We start from the raw sequence: 13,682 nt of genomic DNA on the forward strand, positions 1-13,682 counted from the left end.
GGTTGGTTAGGAACCCAGAGTGAAGTTGAAGCTATTCTTGAAGCTTCTTCAACCTCCAATAAGCTGTCACGGGGTAGATGTAATCACAGGGCCCCTCTATGTTGCCCACTTCTGGGGCAGTGGGGGGCTGGAATGACTAAGGAATTCAGTCTTGACCCAGGGCAGAATATTCCTAAAAGTTCTACAACCAGAGGTTTGTTACGATTATTCTGAAGAAAGCTTTACTAATAGAAATCAGGACATCTGCTACTTTACCTCACACCACTGACCAAGAGAACATGATGTGCAGTTAACCACAGAGCAGGGCAAGTGGGCCAGAAGTGGGTAACTCAGGGCTACCCACACAAACACTAGAGGACTCCCAGCTAATGCTTGAGCCTCAAGAACTCAGGTGCTTTTCCATTGCCCAAGCTTGTCAGACCAGACACACCTTTGATGTCTTCTTCTTAGACTTAGCCATTCTTTTATATTGGGTAGGGTTAATCTGAAAGTCACTTTGAGGTAAAGAGGATGAAATATAATATTTCAAATATTTGATTCCAAATATCAAATATTTTTAAATACTAGTGTTTACAAAGTGGTACTCACTTGGGATTGAAAGCAGCCAAATCAGTTGTGCAGCATCCATAAACAGAATACAAATCAGTTACAATGGAAACAAGATTAAATTTAAAAAGAGAGCTCCCCCACACAACAAGCTCTTAGGATGAAGAGTGGCAAAGACCAATAGGGTGCCTTGTCCAGACTGGGCTTTGCAGTAAAGCTAGGAATATGGAACATTTTGCAAGCAAGTGGACCATGGACTGGGAAAGAAACCCTCCTCACTTAGTTCCCCTAATGTCTAGAATTTTCCTTTTCATATTCTAGTCAAAACTAACTTGTCCTAATCCCAGTTCCTTTACTCTTGGTGAAGAAACTGAAAATCTAATCTTATAAGGGTTAGTGGCTAATGAGGGCTCCAAATTACTAATTAACAGCTGAATACAGCAATGGTTCTCAAACTTAAGCATGAATCAGAATCACCTGGAAGGCTTGTTACTATACAGCTGGCCCTACCTCCAGAGTTTCTGATCAGCAGGTGTTGGGTGAAGCCCAATAATTTGTATTTCTAACAAGTTTCCAGAGGTACTAATGCTGCTTCTGGAGACCACACTTTGAGAACCATGGCAATAGAGTGATCCAAAATGAGGAGGTTAAAAAAAAAAAAGAGGTGTTATCAGGCACCTGGGAAAGGGCAAAGGGGATACTCTTTGAAGGCAAGTAGATTTTATTATGGCCCTCAAATTCAGCCTTCTATGCTCCTACATCTCCTGTTCTTAGGGTATGTCTATGTTTGGTTTCTCCTGTGGACAGATGATTCTCAGAATGACCAAAATGCCACATATGACCCCAGAATTTGGACAGTTTCTCAAAGAGATCAAGGCCATGTACTTCCAAAAGCCGTGCTTGTGTGAACCTTTGTGTTCAGTCAATGCAATGAAGCCACCATCCAGTGGGCACAAGCAGCAAATGGGAGTATCCTGATGGGGCCTAGGCCACAGAGGAGAGATTCACTCCAGGGCAGAATGAAAAAGGCCTGCAGGTAGGATCTCCTCCATTGCCTAGGCAAGCAGCATGTTCTGGCTCAGGACAAACAATAGCTTAATCTATGCTGAATTTTAATGAAATAACTCTAAATTAATGATAGAAAAAAATTAAGTCTAGACTTGTTTACAAAACCAGTGCAGTGACAGAGGGAGAGAGGGTATAACCAGAACTATACACCCTGAGGTCAGGACATCTTCCTCTCCATGAGGCCTAGTCTAAAGCAGGGTGCACAGTGACTGTACAGTAAATATTTTTGATTGACTTATGATCAATCTTTTATCAATAACATGTGGAGTACTAAACAACACAAAATCTACTTGTGTCAAACTCCAATCCAATCTGGGTATAGATTTGGAAGCCTCACAAGAGTTCTATGAGACCATCAGGGCCAGCATTGATATTCCTCTTTCATAGCTAGGGAAACTGAGCTTCAATGTGACCTTGGGTTGTCTCTGGGCCTCACTCTTCTCTCTGAGTCCAGCTTGGTAGTACTTAGAGATATATGGACAGATCTCTTTCTCTCTCTTGATCTAGATCTATGTATTTATGGGTGTCCCTGCTCCACGGCATCCTGGTCACCCCAGACAAGGCCCACTGAAGGCTCTGAGGGCATGACTAGGACTGTGAAGGGAGGCCAGTGGTTGAGACTATAGGAAGCCCTAACTGTACAGATGACATTTTTTTGGTTAGTAAGGAATTCCACAGAAAAGGCACTATGTATTATCAGGTTGACCAGTTGGTTGATTCAACCTCCCACCCAATGCCAGAAATCTATCTTTTGTTTTGAGAGAGAGAGAAAGAGAGCAAAGAGTTCTGGGGGGAGCAGAAGGAGAGGGAGCCCAACATGGGGCTCAATTTCATGACCCTGAGATCATGACCTGAGACAAAACCAAGCCAGTGCTTAACTGACTGAGCCCCCCAGCTCCCTCAGGAATTCTGTTTATACCACCATTGGCAGACGGACATCCAAGTGTTCAGGTAGCTTGCTACCACTCAAGGGGCCTGATACCTCTCAGGATGGTACCTCCTACATTTGAGTAGAGAGCTGTGGTGAGGGGAGAGTGTGTGGGTGAAGGCCCAGGGCACATCTGGGATTACCGGTCACCTGTGTCAGGGGCAACACACTCGCATTTGTAGGTGGTGATGGAGTCAGGCTTAAAGTCCATGTTGATGGGATAGTACTTGAAGGCACTAATCATCTTCTTGATGGCATCATAGATGAAAATGAAGCTGATGAGGGTGGAGAAGCCCTCTTCGGTGAAGCGGGTGATATACTTGATGATAAAGCTGGCATCTGTGGCCACCAGGATAAGGCACTGGATGGCTGAGTGGAGACCAATCCAGAGGCGGAACTCCATGTAGTCCAGGCCATTGCCTCTGGAAGATAGAGGGAAGGAAGGGGCCTCCAGCCCAGGGCTCTTCACAGTACTTGGCTCCCCAACCCAACCTGAGTGGCTCATCCATCCCTTCTGTGGCACAAATGCCCTTCTAGGAGCTGTGAGAGGACAAGGGACAGGGAGAATTCCTGGGTGGGATTGTTTCATCTTTGCAAATTCTGGCAAAGATCTCATGGGGGATGGCAGGAAGGTGCTAAGACATCTCAATTCTCACACATTTGGTAACAAACACCCAGGGTGAATGAAAAACAGGGAATATCAGAGTAACAGAGCTTGGGGAGGCCTTAAAATGGTCTCATGTTGTAGATGAGGCAATTAAGCTCAGAGTGGTGAGAGCAGGTGCAGGTGTGAGAGTAGGCACCGGGGGCTACCAACGGCACCTACTTGCTGAAGTCAAAGAGGAGCTTCTCAAAGATGAGGATGGGCCCTGTGCTGCTGAGGATGATGAGAGGCTGTCCCGAGAAGAGGCAGAACAAGGAGCCGGCCATAGCAGTGCCCAGGAAGCTCTCCATCACTCCCTGGGGGCATGAGGAGTATGAGGCTCAGTGGAAGCAGGAGAAGGGGCATCTTGGCATAGGCTAGAACCCAGCCAAGGGCCCAGGCCACAGTGCTCATCCTTTATTCTGGGCCCTCTCCTTCCCAAATTCTGCCTCCTATCTCCTATTCCACACCCTCCTCCCAATCACCAGTATCACTCTCTATTTATATTTGGACTAAGGTCCCATGTAACTTCTTTTTGGCACCCTACAACTTAGAAAACAGGGCTGCCGGTGGATGTGCTTGATCTCATGCCCACACTACTCCCAGAGGACAGCCTATTTGTCCATCCAGTCATTTATTCATTCAAAAATCTGTTAGGTGCTTTTAGAGGTCAGACCACTCATTCATTCAAAATCCATTAAGTGCCTACTGTGTACCAGGCATTTTGTTAGGTACTGGGGACCCATCAGTGAATGAGATAATGCATCTTCAGTCTAATGGGAAATACAAACAAGTAACCACCAGACAATTTCCATACAGCAGTTTTTCAACCTTTGTATTATTGACATTTTAGGCTAGACAATTCTTTGTTGTAGAGGGATGTCCTGTGCATTACAGGATGTTTAGCAGCATGCCTGGTCTCCACCCATCAGATGTCAGTAGCACTCTGTTCCCCAGTTATGACAACCAAAACTGTCTCTATGTCTCCTGGGGAACCAAATCATTCCTTGTTGAGAATCACTGCCTTGGAGTGTGATAAGCTGGGATAAGTTCAAGGCGCCATAGGAGAACATAATAGGTGTAAGAGAGTGGTCAGAAAGGCTTCCCAGGAGGTATATATATAGAAGCTGAGACCTCCCCAAAATGAGCAAGGAATTGACCAGGAGAATAAGGTAAGCAGAGTGACAAAAAAAGATGGTTCCAGGAATAGCAACTCTTGTTCACAAAAGCTGGAGCTGAAAGGGAGCATGCCTTTGAATAATGGAAAGATGATGAAGATTGATGGAAAACATAATGGGTAAGGAAGACAGGAATCTGAGAAAAGGATCTTTGGAGATGAGTCTTGAGAAGCAAGTAGAGTCATGTCATGAAGACAATGTGGGGAAGCTGGGATTTAGAAGTCAAGGATGATGCATGGATAGCTGGATAAACCATGGTGTCACTTGCTATGTTGGGATAGCAGCAGGTCTAGTGGGAAGACAATGGATGCAATGTTGACTCTCTGAGTTGAGGGATCTCATATGAACATGCCCAGGAGATAGTTGGATATTGGACCTGCAGTTCAGGAGAGTGGTATGGTCTGAAGATAAGCATTCATCTCAATTTATCTGGAGTAATAAGTCTTCACCTTGGCTTCTAAGCTTTCCAATGGTTCTACCCTGAAGGCCCCATGGGACAAGACCCTTGACTGGGATATGGGCTGGTGTCTCTGCTGACTGATGTTTTTCCAAGGGAGGCCTGTATTGTTGTCATGGTAACAGATTACCATCTTTCTAAAGATGTCTTAATTCTAGGCAAAGAATTTAAGATTGATTTAAAAAATGTGCAAAGAAGTCTCTAATTAATAACTTAATTAATTCTGATTGCTCATTCACACATCAGTGGGAAAAGTATCAAACAACAGAGAGGATCATTCCCCTTAAAAGCACTGCATAATGTATAGAATTATTGAATCACTATGTTATACCTGGACACTAATATAGCATTGTATGTCAACTATACTTCAATAATAAAAATTGACAAAAAATAGAGTGCAATTAACACAACTTTATAAATGTTAAAAAAAGTTTGATCTATTTATGTCATCCTTACATTTGGACTTTAGTAACACAATTTAACTTTAGATCTTTTAATACTGTAGGCTCACTACTTTTTTGGAAGGGTAAAAGATCACTAAAAGTGATGTTCTGAGCCCCATGGTGGGTGAAACTCAAGCCCTGGTTTTGGGATTATGGTATGAAACTCCTTACCACTGCCTGGTGGCAGAAGATTTTATGGAGGTTTGCACAGATGTCCCCAGTTAGCAATAGTTGTGCCTCTGATAAACACCATTGGCTATGATACTGCCACTGCGCAAACTTAGCACTCACAGCCCCAGCTCACACACACCTGATAATTGTCAGTGGCATCCCCCAGAAGCCCACCAAAGGTGATTGCGTTGGTGATACAGCCGAGGTAGATGAACAGGATGGCAGAGATGGACTGAATGTGAAAACCGTCATAGAAGTCACTCAGGAACCAGGGCAGCTTCCTCTTGATATCCAGACGCAGGCCACCGAAGAACCTGCTCAAGACAGGCCCAGGGGCTGCTTTCTCACTACAAACACCAGTGCAGGGGTAGGGCTATTTATAGGAGCCTGCAGAATTTGGGGCAAGAAAAGGACCTTGACTAGAGGTGGAAGGGGACAGGGGTCTTTCTACTAGCACATATAAAGGCAGAGAGGATTTTTGCAGGACTGAAAGTCTGTGGTTAGCATCATCCTGACTGGAAAGGTGGTCAGAAACAGCCTGGATGGGCAAGGGAAGGCCTGATGGGAACATGTCCTAGAGTAGACCTAACATCGTATGGGGAAAGGAGATCGTGGGGTCCACAGAAATCCTGCCGTCCTCTTCAGTGATGTCCCTGATCATCTTCAGGGCATCTGCCTGTGCTTGGTAAACAGAGATGTGTCCAACTTTAGGAGAGAGAGAGAGAGACAGCCCAGATTCATCAAGGGCAGGTTCTCAGTCTTAGAACTGGTTTCTTTATTCTCTGGAACAATCAAGTAGGAATTTTAGGTTTAGGGACTGTGCTATTGGATATAGTATTCCCCACAGCTCCTAATGCAATGCTTGGCATGGAGCCGGGTTTCTCAGCCTTGGAACTATTGACATGTCAGGCTGCGTAATCCTTTGTCATGGGGCTGTACTGGGCCTTGTAGCATGCTGAGCAGCATCTCTGGCCTCTGTCCACTAGATGCCAGCAGCAACCCCCCTCTAGTTGTGGCAAATAAAAATGTCTCTGGACATTGCCAAATGTCTCCTGGGGGAAGATGGGGGTACAGGCAAAATTATCCCCAATTTGGAAGCACTGGTTGGCATAGAGCCAAAGACATATAAAACATGACTCCATTCTCAAAGTCATAATTTACATATAGCTTTGCAGGGCCATGTCCTTTCCTAAATTCAGAGCAACCCGAATTATTCTAAAAGACAGCAAGGAAACCCAAGCCAGGAAATCTCAATCTCAATCTCAATCTCTCTCTCTCTTTTAAAGAAAGAAAAAAGAGAAAAAATTCAAATTGTGCTGTTATGGATTAAATAGTGTCATCCCAAAAGACATATTGATGTCCTAAGGGACATAGGGTCTTTGCAGATATAATCAGGTTCAGAGGAGGTCATGGCAGTGGGCCCTAATCCAATATGACTAGTGTCCTCAGGAGAAAAGTGCCATTGGAAGACACATGCAGGGAGAACACCACATGAGGACAGACACATAGACCAGAGCCCTGCAGCTGAAGCCAAGGACGTCAAGGACACCGAGGACTGCTGGCCACCACCAGAATCTGGGGAGAGGGAAGGGAGGATGCCATCCAAAGTCTCAGAGGGAGCTGGCCCTGCCCAGACCTTGATTTGGATCTTCTACCCTCCAGGACTGTGAGAGAAAACTTCTATTGTTTAAGCCACCTAGAACAGGACATTTTGTTATGGCAACCCTAGAAGACTCACACAGGAACAGAGTATCTAGAGGAAAGTGTGTGTTCCTGCACTCCCGTGCTGGACCTCACTTCCCTTCTCCTGCCACAATAGTTGCCTCTTTTGCCAGATCCAGAGGGGTTTGAGGGGATGGGCAGGGAAAGAGTGCAGTGTCCGGACCCCATGGCCGGGAGTGGGAGCTGCAAGGCAGAGGTGGGAAAGGTTCGCACAGGTGGGTGAGAAGGAGACAAGCCTAAAGGTTGTCTGGCATTCCCGTCAGGCCTGGGGTGGGCACCTTCCAGTCCAGATAAGTTCTTCCCCGATTTCGTGCATGGCTGGCATCTCTCCTTCATCCCCGCTGCTCCCTCCGCCAGCCCCGCCACCACTGCCACCGCCACCGGCGCTGCCTCCTGCAGCTGCTCCGCTGCCTCCCCCTGCAGAGCCGTTCATCTGTCTGAGCTCCATCAGCGAAAACACGGATTTCCTGTAAGGAGCCAGGGGGGCAGGGGACAGTGGGGCTCCCAATCCTGGGATGAACTTAGCTCCTCTAGAACAGTCCTGAGAATGCCTCTTACCTCTCTAACAAAAATCATGAAATAAAATAGAGACAAATGCAGAAAATGGCCTCACAGTACCCCTGCACAGGTCACCCAGATTTTACAGATGTTCACAATGCAGCATGTTGCTTGCTAATTTTTTTTTTTTTGAGAGATAAAATGACACCAGGTCCAAGGATATACTATATCCTCCAAAATATAGTATAAACCCATCCACGCTGACCAGAAAAGTCATGAACAGACTTGGACAGACAGTCATGGAGCTCCCTTTGAACCACTTCCCTCCTCACCACCCCTCCATCCACAAACATACCTCTTATCAGCAGAGGGCACTTTCTTGGGAGGCTCAATCCGGATATTTGGGTCCCATTCTCCAGGGGGAAGGACAATGACCTCATCCAGAAACTCATCAATTCCTGCTATCAGATCTTCCCGATTCCGGGCTTTATAGGCTACGTCACTGAAGAGCTGGCAAGGAAAGAGTAAGGGGATGTCTTGCTTCTCCTTCACCTCCTGGGAGCACATCACATATAGTTTCGGAGAAAATCCCTTTGAACCTTTGCTCCTGCCAGCTCACTCTGTCTTTAGGTGAGGACAGAGCCCAGCAGGTGAAATTACACACGGTGGGGAGCAGCGGGTCTTGGGGGAAGACCTGGAGGCCAGGTCTCCCTGTCCTCACTGAAGGTCTTTAGCTGAGTTACTTAACTGTTCTGCTTTCAATTTGGCAGGGAACAAGTTTATTAGAAAACCTGTACAGAACCCAGTCCTAGCAGCTCAGTTATTTTAGATCTGATTATAACTTCCTCGCCCCTCATCCTTGGAGGGTCAGACTGCATCATTCCAGGCTGTCTCCAGGACGTTCTTTCTGATTTACAGATCTTGCCTGTGTTTGAAGTCTTCTAGGCTCCCCACCACTCCTGGGACAGAGAGAGCTCTCAGCTATGCCTATCGGCTCTGTCATCTCTGGGTCACCTCCTGCTCTTGAGGCTCTTACACTGAGCCTAAGTCGAACCACTTTTACCCAGCTTCTCTATCTCTAAGCTTTGGTTCCTATTCTCTTTGTCTGGAATGCCTGCCTCCTCTTAGGCTTGTGCAGGATCTACCCAATTCCTGCTCATCCTTAGCTTACAGCCCTCTCTTATGTGAAGCCTCTCCTGGCTGCCCGGACAGTTAGCATATGGTTCACTTTTAGAATTACAAGTCTGTCTCTCCCTCTTGATCAGCGCTCCTAAAGGGCAGTGACTGAACTGATTCTTATAATCTTCAGTTCCCTGCATAAGCCTGGCACACAGTAGGTGCTCAAATGTGCCTGTTGGATAAGTGAGGGAATGAAAGCATAGTGCTTGATGCAGGAACCATGGCATTCAGGAGTACACGCTTTTTGTTGCTACTTACATCATCTACCATGAGGGTTGCAATGGCACGGCCAATTTCATTGTAGGATTTTGCTCTCCCAGAAGGTCCAAGCAGTATGAACAGAAATCTGCAAAGAAGATAAAGGAGGAGGAGGAAATTGACAAGGAAAAATAGAAGCAGGTAAAGACAGGGATTCTCTGGCCCTGGACATTATTCTTTCTTAACTCATGAATTGACCATACACTTGTCCCTTCCCTCCTTTGAATCTCATAGTTGCTCTGGAAGGACGTCTTTTCTTCACCCCCATCCTCTCCCCCGGAGTATCCTCACCATTGTCTTATGGCCCAAGCCCAGCCAACAGTATCTCAGCTCCTTCTTTTAAATGATTATTTTAAATAAGCTCTAAACCCCACCCCTTAGTCAAAAGATTTCCCTCCCCAGCAATTCCCTAATTTTCCTTCTGTTTTAGGGGTGTCTCCAACAGCTCTTTATGCCAACTGCATGGACAGCTGGCTTCCTTCAGGCGGGTGTAGGGGCAGATTTCAGTGGCCCTCACCTGGTGGGGACAGGCACCTCGGTCACTCCTCCCAACATGGCCGATTGAATGAGACGCACGAAGGCGATGAATGGCTGGTCAAGGAAGTCCACCTCACCGACAAGCACATTGGAGGCTTCTGAGTCCTTGGGGATCTTCTTCATAAACTTGTTTTTCCGCTGGCAGGGAGGGGGAAACAAGATGCCCGTGGATACTCTCATCAGTGGTTTCAGCATTCAGTATCCCCAAACCCCTTTAGATTGCTGTGAAGGCCTGACTTTAAAAAATTCTCCAAGTATTTCTCAGGAGACTGAAATAACCAAACACTTTCCTCTGTTCTGTAGATGAGGAGACTCAAAATCCGTCAACCCCAGGACCAAGCCAGCCTTAGGAGACAGGAAGGAACAGGCAGTGACTTAACCCCTAAGACATTCCTTGATGAGTAGAAACTGCTCAAATGAAGTATGAGCTGAGGGGTCATACAAGAAAGCCAAGGTTTGCCAGACATCAGGCCTCATCCCCCAACCCCCTGAGGCTCAAGCAGGTGGGAGTCGGCTCTTCCACACCAAGCACCCAACCCTCCCTCTCTGCCTTCACCTTGAGTGGCTGTGGAAAGGATTAGGCCCATTCTGGTGACCAGGGCAGACATGTTTGTCTTCCCTTGCCATCAGCTTCCTGGCTGACAGGAGCCCCTGGGCCCCATCTCCAAGTCCGTGGGAGACTTCCATGTCCCCAGGTCATCCCGAGGGGAAGTCCTAAGAAACTCATGGCTTCTGAGACTTTCCAACTATAGACTATCAGGATGCTAGGGGCTAGTGTCTGTTCAGGGCAGGAAGGTCAAATAGGCAGAGCGAGTGGGGTCCAATAGGAGAGGTACCAGAAACAGGCCCTCATCCCAAACTTATTCTCACTCTCTACATCTATGACTTCATTCCTAAGGTTAAGACACAGACTCCTCCTGAGTCCTATTGTACAATGAAAATGCCCCAGGGACAGTCATGTACAAGTTTTTCTTTTTTTTTTTTTTTAATTTTTATTTATTTATGATAGTCATACAGAGAGAGAGAGAGAGGCAAAGACATAGGCAGAGGGAGAAGCAGGCTCCATGCACCGGGAGCCCGACGTGGGATTTGATCCTGGGTCTCCAGGATCGCGCCCTGAGCCAAAGGCAGGCGCCAAACCGCTGCGCCACCCAGGGATCCCAAGTTTTTCTTAGTCTTTAACATCATAGGGTGCATTGGTTTTTCGGATTGCTTCCCCTCAGCAGCAAGGGGATGGGCAAGGGACAGAGATAAATTTGTACAGAGAGGAAGGGGAGGAAGGCTTTTGTGGGGGCAGGGCTGGTAGAAGTCCCTGATGGCCAACAAAGGAAGAAGGGACCAGAGGGGGAGGCAAGTCCTAAAGAGATCTTGTGGACACCACAATTTTGCCACCCTTTCCTCCTTGGCCAGAGTCTTTCCTTGTACAGATTCCTTGTGTCTTTTCCTGGCCCTAGGCAGGGGAATGGCTCACAACTGTTCCCTGATGCATTCATGGGGGGTGGGATACACACTGGGCTGGGTGGACTACCAGTGCAAGAAAAAGCACGTGAGTGACAGCTGCACCCTTATAATCTTTTAAATTCAAACCAACCAACCAACAAATAAAACTCTTCACAGCCACCCATGCAACAGTCCCAAGGACAAATAAGCATGGCCGGGAGTTAAATGGGAACCAGAGTCCCAAAGGCTCAAAAAGTCCTTCTGTTACAGATGAGTCAGCTGATTCATAAGCAGGTTCTTCAGGATGAAGGACTGGGTGTGCCAGGAGAGCTATTGTCCCACACTCCCGGCATCATGCCCCTGAGCATCTGGCAGGGAGGGGATCCAGGGGACAGGAGGAGGAGGGGTAATAGGAGTGCCCTGGAGAACAAGGCTTTGAAAACAACAATGCTTTGGAGAAGCATAATCCAGAAGAGGAGAAGGACCTGGGTCCTCTCTTGCAGATTGTGACATGTTTGGTAAGGAGCCTGCCCTGGTGGCATCCCAGATATGAGCCACGGGGGCATTCTGGTCCTCCTGGCTTGGTCACAATCTGAACCTAGATTTGTCCAATCAGGGACCTGTTGACCCCTCTTCCTGAACCCCATGGGGACTCTGGTCCACCTCTGCTGAGTCTCTGCACACAGTGAATCCACGTTCTGCTTACTGGGAACCCACTGGCCTACCTAGGGCGGGTGTGGAGTTTTAAAGAAAGATGCACCTATGGCGTACCCACTGCCTGACAAGCCATTGTGCCCACAACAAGCCATACTGCTGCAGGAACTGAGAAGCAGCACCACTCTGTCAGGAGAGCTGGACACTGGGCTCCAACCCCTAAATCAAGGCAGCACTGCCCGGCAAAAGTGACAGCTAGTATTCTCATTGCTACTTAGATATTTATTAAAATCGTCCCTCAAAGACATTTACTAGGCAATGCTTTCTTAGCATGGCTTCACCATCAATGTGTATGCCTATAGTAAAGTGAGTTTCTTCTCTAAATAATATTCTAGAATATTCCTTCCTAAGGCACTCCCAAAGTAAGGGCTCTAATATCAGACTGCCTGGGTCAAATCATAGTTCTGTTGCTTTTAGCCGCATGGACTGGGGCACATTATTTAACTGCGTTAAGCCTCAGTGTCCTCACCAGCTGAATGGAGATGTTAAGAAAAAAGCTCAGGTCATTGTAGTGCATGCAGTATTTGGATTTTAAATGTTGGTTGATGCTGTTCTTACTGTTTTAGCCACCAAAGGGCCCTTGGGACTCTGACGCGAGGGACTGTTTTTGTTTTGCTTTCCACCAAACTTGGTGGTGCTTTGAAAGCCTGGAGATCCCCCAAGCTCCTGAGGGGTCCTTACCAAATTTCAGGTTTCCTTCATCACCTTTATTCCTCCTCCTGGGGGCTCAGGCATGGGGACCATGAGACTGCTGCCCTCAAGATGTGTGGGGGTTGTGGGTGAAGGGGTCCCCCACTGGGGTTCCCAGGAGGACATAGTCATGGGGTACCTGGGCTGGGGGCCTTAGACTTGGACTCAACCTGTTGTAGAATCCTGATCTCCTCAGGGGGTTTCAGGCAAGCTGGTGGGAGACGAGAAATGATGTCATCCTGCCCTGGCCTGGGAGAAGACACTAGTAGGTAGTCTAGTGGATCTCCTCAGGGAGGCCCCACTGTTCTTTTCTGCCAGCCCAAATCCCCACTCCATCCTTAAAGGTGCTTGAGGGTCAAGGAGGAGGTGAGACTCTATGTGCTGGTCTTCTCCATCCAACAAATCCCAAGCTCAGGGATGGCTGGCACCTCATCTGATCATGCTTCTCTGTCCCCCACTCCTCCCAGAGCCTGGCACAGAGGCAGCACATGGAGCTTGGTCAGTACCTGGCCGATGAGCTGGGCAGTCACCAAGGCAGCCCAGAGCCCCCACCCGGGTCCTTCCTGGGGACTCTGACTCCTTCCTAGGAGTGGAGTTCTGTCCCTCGGGGCTCCCTGCCCCTGCAACCAAAAGCATGTTCCTGCCCTGCACCTTCACAGCAGCCCAGTGCAGGGCCTTTACTACCTGGTCTGTGTTTGGGGTGCGAGAAATGTCATTCATGCTTCTGCTCTGGGCGTGACCTAGGAAAGAAGGAAAAGAAGGTCCATCAGGGGAAGTCAGACTCTTGCAGGTCCTTTTCCCTTGGTCCCTACACATGCTTCTCCCAGCTTCATAACCAAAGCAAGACTGGAGCTAGCCTCTGCTCTCATTTCTTCTTTCTTCCCTTCTACTGAAGGTTCTCCTTTTCCCTTCTCACTCCTCAGCCTGCTGCTCTCTGCCCAACCTCCTTGGGCAGAGATGGAGATGTCTGCTCTGTGCCAGGCCCTGGAGGAGTGGGGGACACAGACACATTATCAGGTGAGGTGCCAGGTGTCACTGAGTCTTGGACTTATTAGAGAGAGAAGACCAGTTTCCCCTCTGTCCTCCACAACCCATGTGAGTGTTTCAAGATGGTCAGGGATCTGGCTGGAAGAGGGAAGGAAGATGGGGCTCTCCATGGGGGGAAGAGTGATGGCAAATGATCTGAACTGCCCTGCCCGATGGTCCTCCC

The 13,682-nt window shown here is 47.8% G+C and overlaps 1 protein-coding gene across 9 annotated transcripts in view; it reads right to left on the minus strand.

Moving 5' to 3' along the window:
* The window catches only part of SLC4A5 (solute carrier family 4 member 5), a 110,099-nt gene that overhangs the window by 30,382 nt on the left and 66,035 nt on the right, over positions 1-13,682 (minus strand). For 7 of the 9 annotated variants that reach the window (XR_012004265.1, XM_072769867.1, XM_072769871.1 and 4 more), the window contains 8 exons: positions 13,157-13,212; positions 9,609-9,766; positions 9,092-9,179; positions 8,010-8,164; positions 7,435-7,623; positions 5,574-5,748; positions 3,369-3,502; positions 2,693-2,964 (listed from right to left, as the gene is read on the minus strand). Coding sequence is in view for 8 of the 9 variants with exons in the window: in XM_072769867.1 (XP_072625968.1) it covers positions 2,693-2,964; positions 3,369-3,502; positions 5,574-5,748; positions 7,435-7,623; positions 8,010-8,164; positions 9,092-9,179; positions 9,609-9,766; positions 13,157-13,212 (1,227 nt within the window). In the remaining variant the exon portion in view is untranslated. The remainder of the gene's footprint in view (positions 1-2,692; positions 2,965-3,368; positions 3,503-5,573; positions 5,749-7,434; positions 7,624-8,009; positions 8,165-9,091; positions 9,180-9,608; positions 9,767-13,156; positions 13,213-13,682) is intronic. The other 2 variants (XM_072769872.1, XM_072769873.1) reach the window with 1 other exon arrangement.

The sequence above is a fragment of the Canis lupus genome, chromosome 12, assembly GCF_048164855.1.
Source record: "Canis lupus baileyi chromosome 12, mCanLup2.hap1, whole genome shotgun sequence".
Lineage (NCBI taxonomy): Eukaryota > Metazoa > Chordata > Mammalia > Carnivora > Canidae > Canis > Canis lupus.